General features: G+C 39.4%; 1 protein-coding gene across 3 annotated transcripts in view; it reads right to left on the bottom strand.

The window, feature by feature from the left end:
* Positions 1-26,963, bottom strand: part of Vps13c (vacuolar protein sorting 13 homolog C) — a 154,390-nt gene that overhangs the window by 90,732 nt on the left and 36,695 nt on the right. For all 3 annotated transcript variants that reach the window (XM_041679334.1, XM_041679335.1, XM_041679336.1), the window contains 17 exons: positions 25,527-25,607; positions 24,769-24,826; positions 22,653-22,780; positions 20,639-20,745; positions 17,764-17,935; positions 15,813-15,875; positions 13,552-13,678; positions 12,877-12,971; positions 10,024-10,166; positions 9,117-9,309; positions 7,846-7,960; positions 7,174-7,310; positions 6,176-6,299; positions 4,614-4,731; positions 1,896-2,025; positions 1,022-1,100; positions 287-426 (listed from right to left, as the gene is read on the bottom strand). In XM_041679334.1, the coding sequence (XP_041535268.1) occupies positions 287-426; positions 1,022-1,100; positions 1,896-2,025; positions 4,614-4,731; positions 6,176-6,299; positions 7,174-7,310; positions 7,846-7,960; positions 9,117-9,309; positions 10,024-10,166; positions 12,877-12,971; positions 13,552-13,678; positions 15,813-15,875; positions 17,764-17,935; positions 20,639-20,745; positions 22,653-22,780; positions 24,769-24,826; positions 25,527-25,607 (2,010 nt within the window). The remainder of the gene's footprint in view (positions 1-286; positions 427-1,021; positions 1,101-1,895; positions 2,026-4,613; positions 4,732-6,175; positions 6,300-7,173; positions 7,311-7,845; positions 7,961-9,116; positions 9,310-10,023; positions 10,167-12,876; positions 12,972-13,551; positions 13,679-15,812; positions 15,876-17,763; positions 17,936-20,638; positions 20,746-22,652; positions 22,781-24,768; positions 24,827-25,526; positions 25,608-26,963) is intronic.

The raw sequence follows: 26,963 nt of genomic DNA on the forward strand, positions 1-26,963 counted from the left end.
GCCAAGGAAACAGACTAAGAAGATACCAATAACGTTCAGATGTATCAAATCTGGCATGATGGCTTAGAAAAGGCTGTCATATCAAAGTCAACCATGAAGATCTCTGTATTATTGTGCACTTTATTTTTAAAGTGATAAAAATTATTATAAAAATTTTTAGGACATAGAAAAGCAAAGGCGGGGGTGATATATGCATACACACAAGAAAAAAAACAAGAAATTTAACACAGAAACGCAAATCCTAATTAAGAGACCTGAGCTTTTCCATGAAGAGAAAACCACATACCTCTTTAATCTCAAACTTGAGCAGAAGGTTCACCAGCTCCTCATTTGGAACCTCAGAGGCTTTTTTCAGTTCTGAGGCCTTCACAGTTCTAGCAGTCTGCAAGTCTCCATCCTCAGCATCAAAATACTCATCATCAGACTCTAAAGCAAAGAGACGCACATCAGCCCAGACAATATCCACTGAGAACCCACACAGACACTAAGCCTAACAAAGGCCATTCATGTGTGAATCTTCATTCAGACAAAATATTTGTAATTTTCCAAGTCCCAAAGTGAATCGAACCAGCATGTAATAAGACTTAAAGCAAACAGCACTCTACCATCTTTTCAGAAGTGACTGTCACCTCAGGTCATTCACTTGCCATTCAGCAAATATTTATTGGTCATCATCTACCACGTAATAGGATATGACTGCCACTGTGGGCACCGGAGTGGCCAGGCCTTGGCCTTGTCTCTACTACAAAGTTTACATTCTACATTCTAATTTGAAATTGTAAGGCATCACTTAGCCCTGGTTAAATGAAAGTACCACAGAGAAATACAACTTATTTAAATATCTGGAAAACACTGCTAACTCCATCACTCTCCCTTAAAAAGAAAACTCTTCATTTATCCAGTGAGACCGCAGCACAGGTAGGACGGTGCTTTCAGGACCCCTTACTCTCCACAGACTCCCACACTACATAACCACGTGCAGGTTTAGCTTCACAGAGAAACAGTATTTTCTGGTTTTCACCTGATTCCAATCCATCCAGCAACAGTGAAGTGCCAAGAAGACCTTTTGTTCCACCTGAAAGAACAGGAATCGAGGCTACCTAACAAAGAACACAAAATGTGTTTTAACGCATGATGGAAAGAAGGACTGAATACCACAGATGAGATCTCTCTATATACCGAAAAGCAACAGAGGACAGAGGAAGATGGGAAGATATGTACATATTCGTCACAGTCAAATCTTCAAGAAAGTAATAGAATCAAATAATGGTCAACGGGAATTTACAAAGTATTAAAATCACTAGACACATTTTAAAGATAAAATTATGTACGAATCAAGTAAATAAGTCTATGTGTCCTCGTGTATCATTTAGTTGCTGTGGGTAACAATATAAAAGTACATATTTATCATAGGGCCCTTGATAATGGCATCATTACCTGCTAACTTCCTCAAACTTCTTTTCTATGTAAGTGGAAATCCAACACTGATTTCAAGATACAAAGATTATTCCAATTAAAGTGACCTAGAACATTTAAGACTCACCAAAAGGGGGTAATTTTGAAAAGGTATTTTATTTGCAAATATATTTTAAAGCTTTATATTTCTAGTTCTATATAAAGTATATTTTACAAATGTGATCGACTGCTGTTTTTTAGTTTTGTTTGTTTGTTTAGAGACAGAGTCTCACTATGTAGCCCTACCTGGCCTGCAACTTGCTTTGTAGACCAGGCTGGCCTTGAAATCAGAGATCTGCCTGTCTTTGTAGGTCCCATTTCTGTATCTTTGATCCTTTTGGTTAGAAAGCCTGCCCTTAAACAGTCAGAACTACTCTGAAAGTGTGGTTTCCTAAATACTTGGCATCAACTTGGCATTTCTACTACAATGACACACTCACCTGTCTCTCTGGGGACTGTGTGGAGGACTTCTGTGGCAAGGGTATACTATCAATCAAACACAGCGTGTCTTTTATCTTCTGGTCAGAAATCCTCACGTGCATCAAAGGCAATCCTCCTGACACTTTAAATCTAAAAATACAATTTGACTGTGAGGTCTCAGGGAGGAGAAGCGAATGGACAGGAGATGACGTGGTGAGGTCACTGGCTGGCCAGCTGTGTTTCAATCCATCCCACTTAGACGCACTCTTAGGGAGGGGAGTTCACTGAGAGCCAATTTTCAGACCATCTACATCGATCTTACTTAAGCAGTAAACCTCTTTCAATGAACTTTTTTAAAAAACAGGGTGTCGCTTTGTAGCCCCAGCTAGCCAGGAACTTGCTGTGCAGATCAAGCCGGCCTCAACTCACAGCCTCTTTGGCTCCTGGGTGCCATGAGGGGAGTGTACTAACACAGAGTCTTTTAAAGTTAAGTAATGCATTATGAAAGTCCTTTTGAGCACAATTCTCTACTTTTAAAAAAACAAAACCACATTATGTATTTTTATTTCCTAGCATCAAAGATTTCTCTCTATTAACTAATACCAGAGTGTCTGCCCCACTGCTCTCTATTGCATTGTCTTGTCCTGCCCTGCTTATCCACTGCACTTGGCAGCATCGGATATGTGACATGTGACGTGTGCACTTATTTCCTGTCCCTCCATATTGACATGCATGCTCCCTGAGGTCATGTGTTATGCTGCTGAGTGTCTATCCGCTTTCATCATTCATCTGCCCTTCGGCAGCTGCTCTGTCCTCCTTCCTTACACGATGGAGCTGCCTCCTGTCTGTCTCCTAGCTGTCTTGACCACAAGCTTCCACAAGCTCCTTCAGCTTATCCTCCAGCTGCCTGGCTAAGCTGTGAACAGCTCAAGTCAGCAGAAGCCTAAATGTCAAATGGGTTACCAGCTGGCATTCAATGAGTTTTTAAGTAAAAATCTCAGCATTAATTGTCACTATTAGGAAAAAGAAAGGTCTCTAATTAATGACCTTCTTCTAGGAAACAGAATGAAACGCAGGCGAGTGTGTGAAAAAAAAACTAATAAACCTAGAGAAGTCATGAAGATTAAACAATGGAAACAAAATAGAGAAATAATTGAACCCAAAAGCTGCTTCTTTCAGAAAATTAACTGGCCGGGCGGTGGTGGCGCACACCTTTAATCCCAGCACTTGGGAGGCAGAGGCAGGCGGATCTCTGTGAGTTCAAGACCAGCCTGGTCTACAAGAGCTAGTTCCAGGACAGGCTCCAAAACCACAGAGAAACCCTGTCTCGAAAAAAAAAAAAAAAACAGAAAATTAACTAATGAATGACTAGTCACACTGATCAGGGAAAAAGACATACAAAAGCACTAACTGCTTGTCCAAGAACAAGACAGCAAACATCTACAGATTGCTCTTAATGCATTAGAAGGTAACAAAGAATATGAGCCCTTTTTACAACTCAACAGCCAAGGTGATCAAATTCAAAACATGCAATGTTGACCTAAAACACTTCAACCAGAGAAAAGATCATTTAAAACAACTTCCACAATGTGTAAATCCTCTCTAAAAGAACACTGTAGGCCTAGAACACGCTAAGCCTGCGAAGGAGCTCCTGGCACATTTTAGCAACCACATGATGAAACATATTAATACTGGAAGAAGCCAACCGAAAAGTTAAAACTACAGTTTCATTCATGGGAAACTCTAGAAAAGTCTACCAAATATTCATGTGAAAGAAAAGACCAACATTTTCTAAGGAAAGAAGTAGGAAGAGGAAAAGGGAATGCAGGGCTCAGGAAAGCTTCCGTATATGGCGAATATGTCACCTCGGCTGCAATGATGACCTCATGGAGACCTATGTAGGTCACAACCACAAAAACTGGCTTCAGAAAGATGCTGTTCCATGAGAATATATTAAACTCAAAATATAGTTTCTATTTTTTATCCACTTAGACTTTTCTTAGGATTTTATGTGGTGTTATGACAAAACAAAAAAACAAACAAAAAAATAAACTAACTTCCTTTGAGATTTTTATTTCAATAATATAGAATCTTGACTTTCACACATTCAGAATCTCAGATAACTAATTTTTATAGAATGTAAAAATCTGAATACAAATTCTGAAGTAAGAGAGACAGCATATGTCTTAGTCAGGATTACTATAGCTGTCATCAAATACCATGACCCAAAGCAACTTGGGGGTGAAGGGGTTTATTTGGCTTACACTTGCATATCACTGTTAATCATCAAAGGCAGTCAGGACAGGAACTCAAATAGGACAGGAAAAAGGAGGCAGGGGCTGATAAACAGGTTATGAAGAGTGCCACTTACTGGCTTACTCCCCACCCAGGACCATCAGCCCAGGGGTGCCTTTATCAATGGGCTGGGCTCCCACCACCAATCACTAATTAAGAAAATGCCCTACAAGCTTCCCTACAGGCAAATCTTAGGCAGGCATTTTCTCAATGAAGGTTCCCTCCTCTGAGATGACTCCGGCTTGTGTCAAGTGGACATAAAACCAGCCAGCACAACATACTATACAAATAACCATTTTCTTTAAAATGTGTTTGTGCTAGAAGATAGAATAATCACTGGTATTTCCTCTCAAATGTATATCCAAGTCTGTTTCCTTAAACTTCAGTAGCTGAGACAGATGTAGCACCCCTGCTAATTTTTAATACAAGACACACATACATACCTGGCCATTCTAACATCCTTCTCCACCATTGCCTTGGCCAACTCAACATGAATATCCATGGGTTGCAATATGTGCATAGTTGATGGATGCTGGAATCTACACTTCTTCCAGTTTTCCTCTTTAAAAATAAAAATTCAAATAGTAAATAACTTTTAAAAACTGTCAGATATTCTGTGCAAAACCACTTTACATTGCTAGAAAATACTTAACAAATTTAATGAACAACTTTTACTTCCTTCAGCATATAAACTAAATAATCGGTATTTTAATACAGATTTGTAGAAGACAACATTATCAAAAAAAGACTGCTTGTGTAATAACTACTCTTTTCCAAAAAGAAGATTCTAAAGACAGATTTCCCACGTGGCTAACACAGTCACATGCAGACCTTTATCCAGGACAGGAACTAAAGAGCTCATTGTTCAAATAGTTATCTGTAAGGACATGCAAAAGGAAAAGTGGTGTTTATTGTCTGTGTAAATACTCTCCTTTAAGAACCTCTGAGGCTCTTGACAGGCACCAAGCAGACATGTTACCTTAATGTTAATAGATCTCACTACGCAGAGTAGAGCATAGCCTCTGTCTGCAGAGAGTTTATCCTCAGGTGACTTTCCACAAAATGTGACATGCTCATAGATATTTAATCAACATTTACATCTTCTACTAAAGGAATATGGTGGACCAAAAATCTGTACTTAGACAACAAAAAAAAAAACACCAAATCTGCGAGAAAATAAACTATTTTTTAAGTTTTAAGAGTGTATCTAAAGGATGAGTATCTATAGTAAAAACATAGTAGAAAGATACCTCATATTTCAGATCTGAGAACACACACATATATATGATGAGATATCCTAGGGATGGGACCTAAGGCTAAGCACAAAGTCTGCCTGTGTTACATACACATCCTACATGTAGGCCATGTGGCATCTGCAGGACATGAGTGCTTTAAGTGTAGCCCACATTGAGATTACATTTGGAATTTTTCACTTCTGGCATCATATCAGCATGTTTCAGATTTTGGAATAGCATACATCAGAGGATTTTTAGATCAACAAAGTTTACTATAGGATTTTTAGATGTAGTATTCTTCAAATATATGTTTCTCACATACCTATAAAGTAATTATAACAATGCAAAAATAAAGACTAAACTAAATCAGTAAATATTTTCTAATATAGGCAGCATAGGGAAGATGGAAACATCTCAAAGCATTAGGACAGAAGAGTTTGAACCAACTGAATCTTCTGCTGTGTTCTGACAGCTCAGTCATGCTACAGACAGAGGCCATGCACACGTTTAGGTTCAAATGGTTCTGGGTACCCTAGGATTAATAGTCCAGTGTCGACTTCGGTTATGACTATGGCATTCTGCACTGCGCTACTCCTACTGGGTTTTCTGAGGTGATCAACAGGACAAGTGTACAGGACAGTGGCTGGGACTGATGCCCATGAGCAGACAGACCCATGCACACACACTGCCAAGCCTAATAATGCATACACGTACACCCCCAAAGCTACTGGAGTTAATTAGACCACCCTAAGAGCTGAGCGGTAGCTGACCTGCTTTTGCAAATAGCAACTGCACACTCTTTATTTCCACATCAAACTTGTCATATGCCTTATCTATTATTTCTTCCAGGGATGAATTAGTTGTCTTCTGTGTACCTTGGTCTTTACTGTTGAGCTAAAAAGAAGTGAAGAAAAAAAAACTGAATATTTTTATATAACATAAAGTATACATACATATATATCAATACGCTTTGGTCAAATTTCAAAACTTCTAACTGAAGATAGGAGATTGCCTTAATGAGTTCACATTCTGCCTAGTTCCCTGGTGATTTGGAAGCAGTTTGTTAGGAATACATTACCTCGCCACATGTCTGCTGTGCATGAGCTAGAGATGCTGAGCCAATTACACAGCTGTGTGCTTCAAATGTCCTGTCCAGAGGAAAACTCCATCCTCTGCTTGACTCCAAACAAGTACTGCCAGCTACAGCTCGGCTCTGCTACTGCCCACCATGAACTCAGGACTCAGCTCCAACTTACCTCCTTTACCCCTTCCCAGATGGAATCAAGGCTCAAATCAGCTTAACTGTGACCTTTTGCCAAATGTTTAGGCTCAACAAGATGCAAAATCCAAAACCCCACTCTAGTTCCTTAGAGCCATCAAATAATTTATGATATATATACATAATATAGCATATTATATATAAATATATGAAATAAATGATATATATTAAATTTATATGTATATATAATTTCCTTCCAAAATATATGGCCAAAAAAATTACATTGTAAAATTAAACTCTATAAACCATGAAAACAAAGATGGTTTCTCTCCGATTTGAAAAACAGAAAAATCATCCATCCAGTCCTCAACGCCAAATTTTTGTCATTGTAGGAATTTCTAATGATTTTTTTTTTTGGTCTGGGTAGCCACATAACAATATGTGTGAGAGGAGTCTAGACTTAATTTAAGTGAACTTAAGGAAAACAGCAAGTTATCACAGTTACCAAACTTATCAAAGACAGAAAGAAAAAAGTACACATATACCTACCTGAAAAGTACCAAAATCTAAAATGAGAAGGTTTGACTTTTCATGGTGAAAACCTGTCTGTGGAATTATTAGATAAGAAGGCTTTAGATTTATCCTTAAATCGAGGACTTTCCGAGTCTCAATCATATGTGTGAGTCCTAAAAGAGAGCCAGGAAAAACTGATATGGTCAATCTGACTATGACATTACTGTCAGTTCTGTCAAAAATTCGGTTCTCAATTAATTGCGTAAAGCACAAACTGCATTAAGTTGATAGAAAACACACATCCCATAGCATATATACATAATAAAGCATATCTTATATAACTAGCATTTTTGTCTAGGCATTAGAATTATTTGTTCCCGTGGTTATTGAACCTTATGAAATAGTCTGCTGGGTTCGTTAACACTAGGCATGCATAGTGCGGTGAGTGGCTTGAAGAGTGGAGGTGGAGGGTCGGTCCACAGAGATCATTCCTAGGCACAGGATCTCGGGTGGAAGGGAGACAGAAACATCTGCACCCGCCATTACAACGTTCTTGGGCAGCATAGCAAGTTATACAACTCTGAGATAGCCATAGAACACAGTCCAATTTTAAAAGAGAAATAAACCCTAAACCAAACACAATGTTTCCATTACAATGGCCACGTTTCAAGCTTAGTTGGTGCAGATAGAAAACACTGAAAGTTTCACCTGTGGCTGTTCTCTCCTTAATTTCTTCCAGCTTCATCAATGTAGCTGATGTAATTTGCTCAAGATCCAACCCCTTATCTGACCGAAAGAATTCAACTATAGCGTTGATAGTTTTCTGTAAAAAGAGTTTTAAAACACAACAGGTTATATGTTAAATCTCTGTTAAAAATCTAAAGGACTTACTCAATTATAAATAGCTGTGGCTTTGAACTAAGGAATCCAGAAATATTCTCTGCATTCCCTTTAGGAGTGAGAAGCATGGGTGAGCAAGGAACAGCCCCGTGGGATTACTGAGAGGGAAGCCTGCCCATGTGGCAGAGGTCTACGCGGCATGTGGGCTAAACTAGAGATCTGACTGACAAGATCTCTAGTTTTGGCTTCCAGTTAGAAATCCCATCCCTCAAAACTGTGCTTAGATTCTGCCACTCTTTGACATTTAGAGAAGAAGCCGGGGGAAAGCTGTTCACTCTTACCTACATATAAAACTTGAATATAAAAATATCAGATTTTTTATGAGGAAGAAAGTGCTGGAGACCAGTTGTACAGTTGTGAATGTGCTAAACAAACTAAACCACAATCTTAAATGTGCAAGATGGTAAATCATGCCGTGTGTGTGCCACTATAGTATAAAATGTTTTCGACTTTGTAATTTGTGTGTGGGTGCTTGTGTGCATGCGTGCACACATACATACATACATACATACACACACACACACAAACACGTATGTCATAGTACATGTATGGGGTCAAAGCCCAGTTTTGTGGAGTCAGTTCTCTCCTACTGCCCTTACGTGGGTTCCAGTAACTGAACTCAGATTATTAGGCTTGCATGGCAAGTGCTTTTACCCACTGAGCCATCCGGTGAATGCTAAAAAAAAAAAAAAAAAAAAAAAAAAACTATTAAATTTTTGTGTGTGTGTGTGTATATGATGTATATATATGTAATACATAATCATGTGTGCATGCAGGTATGTACACCCATGCAGGTGTACAGAGGCCAGAGAACATGCTGTCCTGTTCTGTCATTTTCTGCCTTTTTCCCTTAAGACAGGGCTTCTCACTGAACATGGAGCTAGGCTGGCAGCCAACAAGTCCCAGCAATCCTCCTGCCCACCTCCCACAGTGCTGGGTTACAGACACATGCATGCCCATGCCAATATTTTAGCCGAAGATTCAAACTCAAGGGCCTCATGTTTGCATATCGAGTGCACATAGCAGTCATCTCCCAGCCCCAGTGACAGCTTTCAGAGTCACTTCCTGCCTACACTTACAGCATCATAGATGACCTCCACAGGCTGTGACTGAACGAGCAGAGTCTGATCAGCAGGACTGCTCTCAGGGTTGGTTTCAAACTCAATTCTGAGCAAGGATGATGAAGTATCGCCAATGGAAGCCACCAGCGATGGCACAGTGTCTTGTTGTCGCAAGCCCGTGACGTACCAATGTTCTAATTTTGCTTCTATCCTGTTCAATAAGGAAAAAGCAAGCATGTAACAGAAAAAATTATAGCAATTCCTTTGAAAATGCCTTTGAAAACCATCCCTATGCCCGAAGCTACAGTTTATCACCTTAGGCTGGCCTTCACTTACCTACAAAAGCTGCGTTTGTTGCCATCAGTCACTGTCTTATTAGCTATTTATAATGCACATGAAAACCTACTTTAGTCAACTCTAGCACATGGCACAAGCTCTGGTCACGGTGTTTAAACACAGACAATACCATCGCCCTGTTCCCACGCCACTCCCACATCCTCCCCCTAGTTGTCCCGGCATCCTTCCCATCCAGCCGCCTATACTTGCTACTGTTTCAGTTTCTCCTGACCACAACCGAGCCATGTAGTCTAACTGTAGGCATTTCATACCTTTCTCCATGGTAAGTTATCTAATGTGTTAAATGGTCTTGAATTGGGTTTTTTTTTGCAATATAGTCTTATCAAATACAATGTAATAGTCTTGAAAACAGAAATGTACTTTACCTTAAACAGCTGCCACTGAATAGACACTCTAAATAAAATACTGCCTGACAAGCACTTGCAGAGGCAAGGAGGGAAGTTAGAACAGTGACTTACACTGTTTGTAAAACATAAACAAGTTTTCTTTCACGCTGCGTAAGATTATATATTTGGGGCCTACAATTATAAATGTAGATGAAAATGAAGTCAGGTTCTTAAAAACTTACTTAAGTGCTTGTGCTCCTGGTCGCTGGGATACTTGGGTACCCAAGCCAATTATCTGAATTCTCAGGATTTCTGGAACATTCCTGTTTTCTCTTATTATGATAGAAGTGCTCACCAACTTCAGAGTCAGTATATGGGCCACATACTAAACAGAGGGAAGAATGAGAACAGTTATCATGTGAATGAATTCTAGCTTTAATGGTTTCATCTTAGAGTAAACATGGTGAATTATCAAATGACTCAACAAAACTTACAAGTTCCAGCACCTACATACTCTCCATAATTGAACAAGAGTAGAAAACTCAATGAAGCCGACTTGGACATACAGCACACTTACAAACTATCCAAATTCGTTTGCTCAGTTTTAAAGAAACAGCAACAAAACCTTCAGAGGGAGAAATTTTCCACTGAGAGGCTCTCACTCATGCAAACTAAGCAAGCCAACCCTCTGTAGAGAAGAAAAACTGTAGAATAAAAACCCTGCTGGACGGCTGTAGAAATTTACATCCACATTACACAGCACTCACACATACACACATGCGCACATGCACACATGCACAGACACACACACACACCAATTACACATATACATGCACCTGCATATGTGAGAATATTCCATACCAAAAATATACTTAGGACAAACAACCACTGGGCAGACGATGTGGAATTTGGGTATTTGTTTCCCCTCGAAGCATTTGAACTTTTATGAGCATGAAGACAGCCTATGAAATGAGACTCGCCAGGAAAATACTAGAAATCAGTCCTAGCACAGGGCAGCAGCACTGAAGAAACACCCTCTGGTCTGGTTGAGACCCAGGAACAAACAGCTAAAGAATTACAGGAAACTCTCCAAATGAAAAGCAGAAAGATGAGAAATGCAGAGAGCTGCAAAGGGAACAGAAGACCCCACGAAGGCACAGCTCACATCTGAGGTCCCAGAGGAGAAGGGAGTGAGCGATGTGGCAGAAACTATTCACACGGGTGAGACCTGTGACAGTCAAACTACATGAACAAAAGCAAGTATAAATTTAATCACAGTAAATACTAAAAACCTAAAGAGTAAAAAACTTTCTCCACTAGATGGCCCCCTAGCTTACATGAGCAACACTAACTGGACTGAGTGAATAGTCAGAGACAGGGAGGATTGGGGGGAAAGAAAAAGATAATAGTTGGGAGGGGGACATGCTGGAGATATGGGGAAGGTGGGAGAGAGAAACAGAAGAGGAATTGATCATATTTCATTGTATTCCTGTATAAAAATCTCAAGAATAAAGAAAAATTAGAAAATTATACTAAGAAAAAATTAAGTAAATGAGAATGCCCTTCATAGATTAAAACAACATACAAAGGAAATGAATGAACATAAATATCACTATGATACAGTACAGCTCATAGCTGGACACACTGATAAAGGGCGTAAGTCAAACAGCAATAGAATTATGGACTCAAAGTCTTTTCAAAAGGAATCAACATCCTACAATTTTAAATACAAGAGTAGGGGATGTATTCTTATAATACAAGAGAAAATAATAGTTATTTTCAGAAAAAAAACAACAAAAATTTAGAAAACTAATTGCAAGTAGATCTTCATTAGAGGGAAGAAAACAACAGACATCACTCAAGAGAAGGGAAATAAGGGCAATGGTCAGTGACCATTGTCAGTGAGGGGACACAAGATGCGATTCGATGACACTTCCCATCTCTCCAAAATCATCTCTGGAGTCAACATGATCTCTATCAGCACTACAGCAGCATGTTTTCCTGAAAGTACAGATGATTCTCAAAGTTGTACCCAAGTACAAAGGATAGAAGACATGTAAGTAAATCCGCAGAGTCCCACAGACAGCAGTGGAAGGACAAACCACTTTGCTTAAAATGCGCACTTACAAATGAACACACAGGACAGCCAACAAGCCATGGGAACATGCTCAATGTCATTATCAGAAAAACAGTAAATTAAAAATACAACAGGATAGCAGCTATCCCCTTAGAACGGCTAAACATCAACATGAAGAGCAGCCATCACAAAGAGTACATTTGGGAAACTTTTTTTTTGTTTGTAAGTTATACATACATCTACCCTATGACCCAACAATTCACTCCTAGGTACACAGTTTTGTTTTGTTTATAAGGAAGGAAGGAAGGAAGGAAGGAAGGAAGGAAGGAAGGAAGGGCAAATAGAAATAAAGGTAACCCAAATGCTTTTCAACAAAAACACAAATAAGCAAGTTCTGGATTTTCAAATGATAGAATCCTACATAGCAATGAAAATATATTAGGTGCAACAGCAGAAATGGCTCCAAGGATAAAGCCGGACAAGAGAAAACCTGCTTTGTGCTTCCATTTATAGAAAGACAAAATACCCTGTAGAACAAAATCATGGGTTGGCTCTAGCAAAACACACAGAAAATGAAAGAAGTGATTGTGTTCATAATCAGGACACTGGTTATCTCTGGGAAGAGACGAGGGGAGGTGTAGGGGTTCTATGAGGGTACAATATTCTAAACCTTGACACTAGTAGTCACTGTAGCCAGTGACTTTTCAACCTGTCAAATATGCAGGATGCTTTTGATCTGTCCACTTTTGCTAAGAGTTAAACTTCACAGTAAAAATGTCCTAAAGATTCAACCACTCGCTTTAACAAGGACTTTCACAGGGTTCTTCCTTTACTTGCTAAATCAAGCAGTCCTACAGTTGAGGAATTTTGATTGGTACAGCCCCAGAACAGCATACAACAACTACACTAAGGACAACATCTTTTCAGTAGCTACTCAGAACATCATTAATTTAGCCCAAGTCAAGATAACCCAGCAAGTGAATCAAGCCAGACACTTGTGAAGGCACCCGACACCTACCTGCTTGGGCAAAGCAAAGTTGTAGGAACTCTCACTGTAGCCAATGGCAGTGAAGAACTTTTCTTTCTCCTCTGGAGTCATAAGGTCATCGATGGCTACAATACCAGACAGTCATTTAGGAAATGAATGGCTTTGGTTTTAAAGATATTTTTCAACAATCAATAAAAATATTAGGTTGGAGGAAAAAGTCCACAGACACAAATGCTAAAGCAAAATCAGCTACCAAATTCCTTCTAACACACCACTTTTTAACTAAAACAAACACCCTGTATTTGATGTTTATGTTAAGAAACAGCAAAAAGATACTCACTGTTAAAAAAAAAATCAGCTCTCAGATATACACATTTTTAAATTCACTAAAAATTTTAAAACTTAACCTGTGATTAAAATCTATCTCAAAGTTAACAAAAAAGAATACAGAATGCTTAGACCTCTAAGCAGGAACATGTTAAATCGCTCACAAGTCACTTTTCAAGAATTTCAAGTTCAACTCTAGGTAGATAAACAAAGCAATTATGTAGTCTGTCAAACATGTTCATGTGCTCCTTTGCTGGATCCATGTACATAGCCTGTCATATGTGTTCATGTGGTCACGTGTTCTTCTGCTGGGTGTGTGAAGCAGGCTGCATGGCTTTTCCTCCTCAGCGCATGAGGACTGCCTGTCTTGAAACTTACTCTCAGGGATCAGTGAGTCCTCATCTTTCTTCTTGGACTCTTTCTTTCCCCAAAACCCACTAAACCAGCCACGTTTCTCGCCTGCCTCAGCAGACTTTTTCCTTAACTTCTGCCCAGAATGAATGACCTGAAAAATAAAAATTGGTGATTCACTCAGAGGAAACACTCCGTTCACTTAACACTCCTGTTAAGTATAACCACAGTCAATTTTGTTTAGTGCTTCAATAGAGTAAGACAGGAAAGGAAGCCAATTTTTTCTGAAATAATGCTCAGAGTATGGCCTGGATAGTGTGGTCTATGGATTACCTCCTTCCTACACCTCCTGATAGAATTTTGGGGAAGACATGTTGTTTAGCTATAGCTAAGGACTCTGAATTTCCCTTTGTACTGTAATATGCTGGTGTCTAAGGAGACACTAGAATAATAGGTTTATAAAATGAAAATGATTCTTTAAAGGAAGATGCTTCTGTACCATAATGTATTAATCTAAAAAAGCCCAATTCAAAATTTACACGCATTGCTGATTTGCTAACCAGTTCATGGTGGGAAGGAGAGACAGAGACAGAAACAGTCAGTCCTCAAATCCCATCTCACCTCTGGCCTGACATGAACCCTACTGAGCTTCCTACTGTTCCTTCTCTTGGCCCATTTTTCAAAAACCAGAAAACAAGCGTTAAGAAAAGGGGTCAATGATTTAGACTCTACACTCTCATTCCCTAATTTTAACAATCTTCAAATTCACTTTTAAGAGAATTTTTAATGGATAGTGAATCATAAAAATACTTAAGTACCTCATAAAAAAAAGTAAAAACAACCTAAAAGAAAAGTTAAAAGAAAAATTAAGTTCTACAATAAAAAAGGAAGTTTGATGAATGAATATAAGGCTATGCATGGGGTAAGTGTTCAATGTCTCTCCTACATCACCCATGAGTGTAAGCATTCAAGAGTGAAGACGAAAAATATCAATATGTATTAAACATGGTATTTTCATTCCAGCATTAACATATATGTGCATATATACACATTGTTTATATTATACACATTATATAGACAGTTGCATGCAGTGTTTGTGTACAGACAGAATGAGCAAGAGAGGCAGACAGCTTTGGTTCAGCTCCGTCCTTGGACCTCTTTCTGGCATGTCCCTCACCCTCCTGGGGTCATTAGTCCAATCCTCCTTTCTGAGAGAAGAAGCTTTCTCTGCCCTCCCATTTAAAACTGCAGTCTCAGTTATCACCACTGTCTAGCCCCAGGACTCTATTTATGTGATATCCTGTCTATTTATGTTAACTGTATATTTATGATCCTTCTCTCCCACTGGAAGGAATTTTTTGTTTTGCTCACTCCCATATGCTAATACAAATGATGATGAGGAAGAAGAGCGAATAGGAAGAGGAAGAGGAGGAGCAGGAGGAGGAGGAGGAGGAAGAGGAAGAGGAAGAGGAAGAGGAAGAAGAAGAAGAAGAAGAAGAAGAAAAAGAAGAAGAAGAAGAAGAAGAAGAAGAAGAAGAAGAAGAAGATCACTTACTGAGTCATTCCTGAAGGCCAGGCCCCTAACAGCCCAAGTGTTTTAACTGAACTATTGCTATTTGTCCCCACAAAAAGGACCGAACACAGGTCCCATTATAAATGAGAAAAACCAAAGCCTAAAGAAATTAAATTGCTAGCACAGGTCACAAAATCAAAAGCCTGAAAAACTGGGACCATCTGACCTCTAAGTTCACACACTTAATCATACTCTAGAAGAAAGAGAAGTTGACACAGAAAGAACAAGGTACACCAAGTTCTGGTGGCAGGCAGGAAAAAACATTATAGAGAAATTGACCTAATTTTGGAAAATAAGAAAGAGAAAAACAGCAGAAGGCAAGAATAAGAGGGAAGAGGAAAGGAGAAATGAAGTATTTTTTAAAATTAAGTAATGAATAAATAAAAAGCTAAAGTAAGTGTGTTAAGTCATAAGTTAACTGAAACATGTAACATATTTACTGTAAAGCTCTGAGTTGGTAGACTGGTGGAGAACTTAGATTCACTTTTTGTAAGTTTTAGATTACACGATTTTAAAGCTCTTCCTTCACACATTAGCAGCTTTTTCCAGTTGCTTTTCTCTAAAGACTAAATGAATCAATAAAGACCAGCTCTCTACTGTCATTTGGGTAAACCTAAGCAACTTCCCATAAAATGAAGATTTCTTTATTCTGCGTTTAAAGTAGTGATAGTAACATGATTAATAAAAACTAAAGTCAGTGAACCAAAATGATTACCTCAACTTGTGCTTGTTGTCTCACTAAAATAATGTTAAAAACATCTAGACTCTTCTCCAAGTCCTGCAAAACAAGAGAAATAATGATTATATAAAAAACATGGAATCATCTGGTCATTACCAATACAGACAGCGAGCCAATGAAAGCATGAGTTAGAATGGACATTAGGCTCCTAATAGTTTTACTGTTCATAGTAAGAGAAGTAAAGGTTTTATAAGAAATTGCATCCTTATTGAATAGTTTGAAAATAAAGTTTCCTTCTGTGAGACATTATAGATAACTGCACATAAAAGCAATAATGTTTACAACAGGAACTGTGCTGGGGCTGAAGAGATGGCTGGAAAACAGCCCTGGATTCCCTGCGGAGGACTGGAGTTTACTTCCCAACACCTACCTCTGGCAGCTCCCAATCACCTTTAACTCCAGCTCCAGGGCATCTGATGCCCCTTCTTGCCTCCTTGTACTTTTTACTTGTGAGTACAAACCCACACACAGACACACATATATACACGGAGTGGCATTTCATTTGTATTTTAATAAATAAAAGCTTGCCTAAAGTTCAGAGAGTAAAACAGTCCCCCTGGTCAGTCTTACAGACCAGGCAATGGTAACACACACCTTTAATCCCAGGTATGGCTAGTTGCCATAGAAACCAAGTGGTACAGCCTTTAATCCCAGTGGTACATGCCTTTAATCCCAACCCTAGAGAGGATTATAAAATGGAAGGAAAGAGCTCTCAGGCTCAGGCTCATTTTGAGATTCCTGGAAGCAGGATCACCAGTTCAGACTAAGGTCAAGATAAGAGCCATTGCTGCTTTTCGGATCTTCAGGTTGAATCCCAATTTCTCTCTCTGAATTTTTATTAATTGTCCTTCATTTACATAATTTTAAAGACACAAAATTTTAAAAAAGAATAAAAAAGAAAACTCATTTCGGGTATTTTGTGTGTGTATGTGTGTGTGTGATCCGTACTTCTTACTCTCCCCTAGTCTGTATTATTTTATAGCCATGATTTCATTACAAAACAAAAAGAAATACAAATTACTAAAGTGAGCACAGAGACTAGAGGAGGAACTAAGACTCTAACACTCACTGGCTGGCCCGTGTCTCGGGAAACTTGTATTTTGTCTGTGCATCTCTTAGGACTGTAAGACAGACACAGTCTCTACTTTGCTGCTGAGGAGAAGCACTGTACTTGAGAAGCTGAGAAGCCTGTGCCTGTGACCAGACACCCAGTAAGCACAATGCACCTGAGTGCTCATCTTTGGCTGCCACTCCTGTGCTTTCCCCGATGTGTCACATGGGGACTATCACGGTTCAGAAGCACGAGTCCAGCCCACCCTCACACCCCGGACACTGTGCCTCAATGGCAGCAATAACCAAGTTTTGTATTCAGGGCGCAAGTAAGACCCCAAGCCTTTCTCAAGGAGGAAAGGGTTGTTGTTTTGTTTATAAAATAATACTTTAAGCTCCAAAAAGGAAATAACAGTACTATATAAGTTCTGGGGTTTTTATGATCAGAACAAGGTCTACAAATGAACATTTAATGAGTCTGACGTCCATTTTCTAAACCGTATTAGAAAAACCAAATATATTTTCCCAAACAGTCTGCAGGAGTTTTACCGTATGTGACATCATGCTAGGGAAAAGAGACTGCTGGTTAATAAAAAGGAAAAAAGAAAAATTAAAGAATACTCTATCTTTCAAGTAATTCTCAAAGCAATGACTCTGTTCTTTGTCAAATAGATTCTAATTCAAACTGTATACATAAGAATATTAAAGGAGTTGGGCGGTGGTGGTGCACACCTTTAATCCAAGCACTTGGGATGCAAAAGGGAGGCAGATCTCTTTGAGTTCAAGGTCTGCCTGGGCTACAGAGTGAGACCCTGTCTCAAATACACAATCAAAGGGTGTTTATACATATACCAAAACTAACGTATGGGAAACATACCTGAATTTGTTTTTGTGTTTCTTCTGAGACTTTTGCTTGTGTTAACTTGTTTTTGTAGGCAATTTTGTAACTCTTGAGTAACTGCCTATGTTTTCTTATGTTACTCCATGACCACATCTGAGTGTATCTTCTTATATGAACTTCAAGAACAGAATCAATTGCATACTTCCACCTAAAGTCAAATTTTGTTAACGTACACATGAGTATAAGGGCATAAGAAAATAGTTTTGACTTTTCAGAGATACATTGTTGATTTTTTTTTTGTTCTTTTTCTTCACCAGCCAATAACTCCAACAGTAACACTACAAGCCCCAGTACAACTCTCTGACCTACACAGAGGAGCAAAGAAACACTCCAGGAAGAGGATTTGCCAAAGCCAACACACAAAGGCACAAAATGATACGCGTGGAAAGCTGTACAGTCATGCTGGACAGCAACTTTTTGCTAAAAGGAAGACCACATACAGCACAATGACTTCACACAATTATATTTATTATCTTGGGATGTCATAGCTATCTTAGTTCACACTGCATGATGCCCACACAACCGGGAAAAGCATTTCACATAATACACTATTTCATATAACTCCACTTTAAGTTATACAGGTAAGAGGGCCAGGGAGCCAGACCAGAGCCATGACAGGTTTCAAATAGCCCCTGCCAAGGATCAGGCCTTTGTTTCAGTTTGCTGCAAGTGACTGGAGCTGAGCATGCAATTCTCGGAAAACCACAGCACAGGAGCAACCAATCAGCAAGCGGCCCACAGCCTTCTGTTAGCTCAGCAGACTATCAGAGCCTCCTGCTAGCTAAAGATAGCTTTCCCTACCCTGCTGTTGGAAAGTCCCTGAACACTAGAGCCACCTGCCAATCAATCAGCCCCAGACTAATCTCCCTCCCTGGAATTCCCCTAGCCTGGTTTAAAAGCCCACAAGCCGCTCCATCAGTCGCCATCTTGCCATCCCTGAATGCAGGTATTTTTGTTTTCAAAATAAACACTCTTGTTGATTGCTTAAGTGGATGATGGTCTTTTGTGGAGCTTCTCCCAGACCCTAACATATGGTGCATTGGCTGGGAAGTCCCCCAGAGCCCCCCAACATATGAGTGCCCTTTGTTTTGGTCTATCATTGTTCTGACTGTCACTCTGGTCCATGTTCTGTGTTTCTTTCTCCAGGAGGCTCAAGCTAACTGAATCTGAAGGCTGGGGTTTTGACGGATGGACGCAATAGAGACACCTCCACCTCATGGGCCAGGGAGACATGCCATCAGCTATCCCTGGCTTCTTTGTTGGTTTTGTTTTGTTGTGTGACATACCGGTACATTTCTGTTAGTGTTATTTTACGTCTTTCCATCTGTAGCATTACCTCATCACTTCTAGTAGGAGTAGGCCAGTCAAACTCAACTTCCTCCCTTGTGTCTTATTTTGGACCATTCCAAGGACTTTGAGGCCCAAGCGTGGGCATGATGGGGCAGCAGGGAGAAACTTACTACGGTTGCTAAGCTGCTGCAGCACTGTGGGACATTTTAGCAGGGGCCTTTGTGGGGCTTCTCCAGAACCCTAACACAGGCTGTGTTCTACTGATGATAATTTTGAATCCACGTGGATGACTGACAAGACTTTTTAAAACATGCTCAAAGTCTTGAACACTAAGATAAAACTTTGAGAATCCAGAAGCAGAATATAAAGAAGGCATTTGTGAGGAGAAAAATAGAAAAATCAAAAGTAGCAAAGACAGAAAAGATCTGTCTTTCATTATTGTTTTGGAAGGGTCTAGACAACTGTTGCAAGGAACCACTTGTTCGTCCCACCCACCCAGAACCAAAATAATCAAACAGAAACCGTATTCATTAAATCACTGCTTGGCCCATTAGCTCTAGTTTCTTATTAGCTAACTCTTACATCTTAATTTAACCATCTCCATTAATCTGTGCATCACCACGAGGTTGTGGCCTACCAGCAAAGTTTCAGCACATCTATCTCCAGCAGCAGCGGCTCCATGGCATCTCTCTGACTCCACCCTTCTTTCTCCCAACATTCAGTCCAGTCCTCTCTGCCTACCTAAGTTCTGCCCTATCAACAAGCCAAGGCAGTTTCTTTATTCATTAGTGGTAATCACAGCACACAGAGGGGACTCCCACATCAGACAACTTGATTCTAAAAGTTTCTTAACTCTGAATGCCTGAAATATATGATTATTCATTTCTCATAAAATGAAGATGGTCCATGTATTTCATGAGCAAGTTCAAGTACCTGAGTTTGCATCCCCATAATGCACGTAAAAGTTGGGCTCATTGGTGCACATCTACAGTCCCAGTGCTGAGGGAAAGAGGGTGGAACAAAAAAGTAGAGCTCGGGAGCTTGCTGGCCAGCCAGTAGAGCTGAGATGGGAGAGTTCCAAATTCAGTGAGAGACTGTCTCAAAAATCACAGGTGGAGAATAGAGAAGCTACTGAGAAAGACATTACTATCAACCTCCAGTCTCCAAACAGTCAGCTGGCAAGCACAACTTCGCATCTACAACACATGAGCAAACACACACACACACACACACACACAGAGAGAGAGAGAGAGAGAGAGAGAGAGAGAGAGAGGGAGAGAAAGAGAGAGAGAGACGGACAGACGGACAGACGGACGGACGGACAGAGAATAATTTTATTTATTTTTTTTTTATTTTTTTTTTTTTTTTGGTTTTTCGAGACAGGGTTTCTCTGTGGCTTTGGAGCCTGTCCTGGCACTAGCTCTTGTAGACCAGGCTGGTCTCGAACTCACAGAGATCCGCCTGCCTCTGCCTCCCGAGTGCTGGGATTAAAGGCGTGCGCCACCACCGCCCGGCGTCAGAGAATAATTTTAAATAAAAAAAACAACGAATTCTAACTTACCATTGCCGACAATTGGTGTGAAGTGGTAAGCAAGGTTTGTACTTCCTATATGGTACATTTCTAACCATATAATCCAGCGACTCCAAAAAGTCAATCATGCTTAAGTACTAGTGAGACAAGATCAAATTAGGTTTGTTACAGTGAACATGCAAATAAAAATTAGATCTGCATCTCTTTTTCTAGAGGGCCCCAAAATCTATTAATAATTCAATAATCAACCAACTACACCTGATTAAACCTGAGATTATCAATTAGAAATTAAAGCACAATATTTTAAGTTTTTCTATAAAGAAAACTGTGCTGGTATTCAAACTGTCACATGACCCATAATAAACTTTTTTCAGATACTCTGAAATGAGAAATCAATGCATATCTTGGCAACAGTGAAATGGAGTGTCTCCTAGTATTGATTGTATGTGTGTTTCTAAACCTGCCCACTTTTCTCTGGACCTTCATCTTTGCCACAGCTATAGGAGCTGACTCCCCATCTGATCCAGAAAATCGATACATAACTAAGCAAGATGAAGCTATTTAAGCTCTCGCTTTACTACTGACACAACTTTGGGCTGTGTAAGCCTGACAAACAGTTCAAATGAAGAGAAATAGACAAGGAACGGGTGAGAATGGTCACAGCTGAGACCGAAAAAATCCGGCTTCCTTTGAAGTTTCCTCAACACAGTTCTACCTGAGGGTTACTTGAGAAATGTGTCTAACCTAAACTTCAACAGTAAACTACATCCCAGATTTCAAAGCCATAAAGGAGAAATGATACAAAATACCTAGTTACAATTTATATTCATAATTCTATGAAATAAAATTATAGAACATTAAGTAAAATAGATGATTGAGGTTTATTTTAAGCTACACATCTATAATCCTAGCACTAAGAAAGCTGAGACAGGAGGATTACTGCAAGTTTAAAGCCATCCTGGGCTTTAAACTTTTAGTGAGTTCTGGACCAGGTAAGAATAAAGAGATGAAAAATAATTATTTTCCCTTTTGGTAATGCAGCTATTAGAAAATCTAAAGCAACAAAGGCCATTTACATTCTACTTATTAGAGAACATTAAACTAAAAGCCCAAGCATCAACACTTCTTTTCCTCTCAATTCAAGTCTCCAGGGCTGCTACCCAAATCCTCCAAGGTTATAAAACTTAGAAAACCAACACAGTAAAAACAACTGTTCTGAAAACTGAAGGAATGGTACTTGCGTGTCTGCTATTAGAAACTGAGACAATGGGGTTGGAGAGATGAGTTGTTGGTTAGGAACAGGGGCTGCTCTAACCTGCAAAGGACCTGGGTTTAATTCCAGTACCCACGTGGCAGCTCATAACCCCAATAGCTCCAGTTCCAAAGAACCCAACACCCTCACCTCATCTCCCTGAGCTCATATATTCACAGAGCCTTACACAGTATATCTAAATAGAAATAAATTAATAAATAAAGGTTTTAAAAAAACTAAAAAGGTGGCAAGATGACCCAGGGATAAATGGTTGGTGCCAAGCCTGACAACCTAAGTTAAATCCGCAGAGCCTACAAGGTAGAGGGAGAAAACTGACTCTTTCAGGTGGCTCTTCAACCCCATACCCATGCACATGTGTACACACACATACACACAGTCTAAAAGATGAGAAGAGAAAATGAGAGTAGAAAAGCACACTTAAAGTCTCCTATAATTATGAATTAAGAGAAAATATCATTCACTACAGTTTAATAAGATCGATCCTATAATTACAAATTAAAAGAAAGTATCATTCACTACAGTTTAATAAGATTAAATATCATTTGTGAAAAGGGTCAGATTAATGGAAACTATTTGTCTGAAATTTCTCTTTTAAGTCTCCCACACTTTTTTTGGGGGGGGGGAGTTGTTGTTGTTTTGGGGGGGGAGGGTGGTACCAAAGATCAACAGAATGAAAGTACCCCCAGACCATAGAGAATGACTAATGACAAGGACAACTGGAAATCGGGATTCAAAGCTGATTAAAGCCAGAGTTATCCAAGGGAACCTTACCTGGGGCTTCGTCAGCTCAATGGCAATATTCTGTACTTCTACGTTCCCATCAAGTTTGGGTGTTTTGAGCTCTGATTCTGCACAGGGATTCATGTAGAGCTTTGCAGAGGCTGATATTGGCTGGAAAACTGACATCACATGGGAAGACATAAGGTATGTTTACATGCTCTTAACTGTGAACAGCTGAGAATAATTATGAGAATGTTGCACTTTGATAGTAAAAAAGTAAATGATACCATGTACATGTAAAAAAAAATACTATCAAGAAATGTGCAAGGCATCTGAACTCACAGAGAGAGTCGCAGCGTGCACAGGGTCTGCACAGGTCCAAGCCGGATGAGAGGGGGAAGAGGACATGATTTCCCATCCCTAACCAAGAAGCTACCTCCAACTGATGACTTCACGAAGGAAAGGGAGTCTCGCTGGGTATGCAAACCACACTTAAGGACAGGCCCCATGCCCAGCAGTAGATAGCCAACACAAAACTAACTCACTGGTATTTTTGGAGGTTTATTTTTGTCTCATTATGCTTTGTCTGGGTGTTTTTTTTTTTTACCTTACTAGTCTTTTGTTTATATATTACAGCTTTCAAGTCTGCATTTTTATGGTTGTTCTGGGAGTGCCTGTATCTCTGCATGTGTGTGTGTGTGCTTTTCATGCTTCTTTTTTTGTTGATTTTCTTTCTCTGTTTTGTTCTATTCTGGTTTGTTTGTTTTTGTATTTGCCTGTTTTCTAAAGAGGGAGAAAGAAGGCGTGAAGTTGGATAGATGAGGATACAGAGAGTATCTGCAAAGGGATGAGGGACGGAAAACAGTGATCAGATTATACTGCATGAAAAAAATCTATTTCAGTTTTAAAAGAGAGAAAGACAGAGACACAGAAAAAGAGAGAGAGAAGATATATATACAAGAATTCGCCTTATCTTGTAAAACAAATTAGGGAGCTCACTGGCTAAACCCAATCTTCCTAGAGTTAAATGGTGTCATGTGCTCCCAGGAAAGGTGTATATGGAATACAGACAGTCCCTGTCTAAAACTGGGTTTCTCTGTGATTTAATAATTTATTGTTCATTTAAAATATTAAAACAAGGAGAGAAATAAAATTGAATTTCTGTCTTAGTCTTTGACAAAATTTAGAAACAGAAACATAAATAAAATCATCCCAGGAAACAAATTATCAGTACACTGTTTTCAAACTGATCATACACGGACAACTTTGAGAAAAACTAAAAATACTCTTGAGGTTGAGTGACAGCAAAAACAAAAAGTCTACTCGGGATGATGACTATAAATAGTATCAAAGCTATATAGATGTATTACCTTATGGTAATTACAATTTGCATTAGATTGTATAACATTCTAACTGACTTATATCATTCATAAATGCCTGAGAATTAAGTTGCACATTCTCTGAACTAGTTATCATCAATGAAACTAAATTTTTTTATAAACTGGGAGCACTTTAAAATGTCATTACTTGAGTGTACGAATATAAACAGAAAGCGCCATCATCTAATGGCAACGAGCTATACAGGACAGGAAGAAAACCACAGAGGACCAGGAAAATTTGAAATGTAGAAAGAAATGGACATGGAAGTTAGGAATGATTACAAAGAATTACAAAATTCACTGAATAAAAACAAACTAACAAAACTGAACTGGGGAAAGCAGAGGCAGTAAACAAAGGAGAAGTTGCCAATAAACTATACAAAGTTCACTTTAAAAAATATCCAGTGTGATTGGCTTGCACTGCTAGAGGTGACCTGAATACCACAAACCCAAAGACTCCAAAAGGGAGAGAGGAGAAAAGAGAAAAGGAGGAAGCAAGAGAGGGGAGACTGAGGGAAGATAAGCGAGAGGGAAGGGGCCTCAACTACAAAACAAAGGACCTTAATCAGATAGGAGAAAGCACAGAAGTGGAAGGAGGTGGACTGCAGGTGAGATCACTCCCCACACAGCAGGACAGTATGGTTACAGTCCAGTAACCATAAGGAGTTACTACTGAAACATACATGTTGTATAGTCAAATACCATAAAATTAATGTATTCTGTTTGTCAAAGTGACTTCATTTAGCCCTCCATGTCTCTTCTTTAAATCAACTCCCCTTGGTACTCACTGTACTGATGATCTGGGGGGATGTTTCTACTTGTAAGAATTTCACGCTTCAGTTGATCCTAAAGAGATTTAAGTTAAGAATATATATAAAAAAATTAAAGAATGGTTCTCACATCAGTACCTTTACTGCTCTCTTTGCAACAACTCGTCCATAAGAAAAATCCAAAGCATAAATTTATAGGTATTTTTCTTTACAATATGGACACAAAGACCTAACTATCTCAGAATGTAAATATGCTCCTCTCTGTGAGAACCACCCAAACAGATACATAGCCACAAAGTCCTAGTCGGGGCTGAGTTCGTCCAAGTGTTTCTGGAGTCCTGCCCCCTCCTGTAACTGAAGACATAAGACCCTGGCTCAGTACAGTGAAACAATGAATCTCTCATCCACCCTGTAGGAAGTCATCATCACAGCTACTTAAACACTTGTAGGACACGCGTGTCCCGGGTCTGACAGGTGGCATTGTCACAACACTCCTAATCCTTACAGGAAACAGTATATTAAGAATGCCACCAAAATAAGTATGAACAACCTCAGAGGACACTATAAAGGGCTCCCCTGTCTGTCACTGTTGAGTAAATGGTTTCAAAAAGATCTTCAGACTCACAGTGGTCTTCCGAAGAGACAGGTGGAGTTGAAGTGTTTTCACACCTATGTTTTGGTGACAGGCCAGTTAAACAAATGACTGACAGCCTGACCTCCCTTTCAAACACACTTTCAGTGTATAGTTAGCGTTTCAAGGCAGAGACTGAAATTACCAAGATTTGCTCCCTGGATCCATGGTAAGACATGCAGCAGCCGACATTCCAGTAGGCACTGAGACTGTCAAGTTTCACAAGCTATGCAAGAAAAATGAAAGTGGTACATCAGCATTCAACAACTGCCCTCATGCTCACTGAAATGCTGGACTTAAGAAAATATGCAAAAATGAAGGGGGGCAAATTCATAGGACTTTTAAGTTCAGCATTTGCTAAACTGTGTTTCTGGGAACACATTTTCAGGAGATTCACATTCAATCAATTCCCAAATAGTAAGACTTGAGCATCTAGCACATTGTTTTGCTAGCTAAGAAAACAAGCTCCCTCCTGCAGTTATCAATGGCTGCCCTGGGGAGGACTGTGGGAAAGGAGCCTGTGGTCAGTAAGGCAGGGAAGGCTCCAGACTGGCTGATATCACTCCTGGGGAACCACCATGCTTAGGAGCCATGTCAAGCACTGAGAAGTCCTGCAGTTAAACACAGAGCACACACAGGCTTCAGTTATGCTCAAGATGGCGCTTAACCAGTTCTCTTGCCTGACCACAAATTATTCTTTCCACATCTAACACCTCAATTACCTAGTCTTTCATAAAATACCATTTGGGGACGTTGCTTGTATCCAGACCCTTCACTTGAGGGATGAAGAACCTAAACTTCAGCGTAGATAAATCATGCAGCAAAAGTTTAATCCAAACCGGATCGTGGACTTTTTCCACCCCTGACTCACCTTGATTAACAAACTCTAAAGAACCAAGGCATCTAGGTCTCACTTAGTCACTCAGATTGAACACCATGTTCTCTAATGACCTAACTTTGCCAAGGAATGCATCAACCCTCTGACAGTCAACACGTCTTATGTTTCTGCTTTAGGAGGTAGACTGTTAAACACTCAATCGGTATGAAATACCTAATTCTGTCAAAGGCAACAAGTGCTATTTTAGAATCCAGAAATATGTTATTTAACAAATTGATTATGACAGGCAATTTAAAACATAATATCTACTCTTTTAAATTCAAGAGTGTTCATATGTAGATCACCCAGATTCCTGATTGGCTAAATTTTAGAATCAAACAGCAATAATCCCATAAATTGGATGCTTTAAGGTTAAACATATGTAGACTATCACACTGAGAGGCACTGTCTGGGATGCCTGAGATTGCATACACAATATTGCCTGGCATGCCACTTGCTACTTTTATCATAAATACAAAGGTTTCCTCTACGTTTTATATGGCAAAAGCAGTTACCGAGAATTGGGTCATTTCCTATACACCAAATGTGCTGCTTGTTCTTCCTCCCACCCTCTCCTGAAGTTTCTGAGGGTTTGGGTGTGCTACTTTTGAACACATCTTAAAATGTACTTAATGACACTCTTGCAGAGTTTGCATTAAAATGACTGCTGACACTTTGTGGCCAAAGAGAAAGTAGACACCTCTC

Source organism: Microtus oregoni, unplaced genomic scaffold (assembly GCF_018167655.1).
Source record: "Microtus oregoni isolate MIOR12 unplaced genomic scaffold, Mior012 000032F_ref0000030, whole genome shotgun sequence".
In the NCBI taxonomy this organism is placed as follows: domain Eukaryota; kingdom Metazoa; phylum Chordata; class Mammalia; order Rodentia; family Cricetidae; genus Microtus; species Microtus oregoni.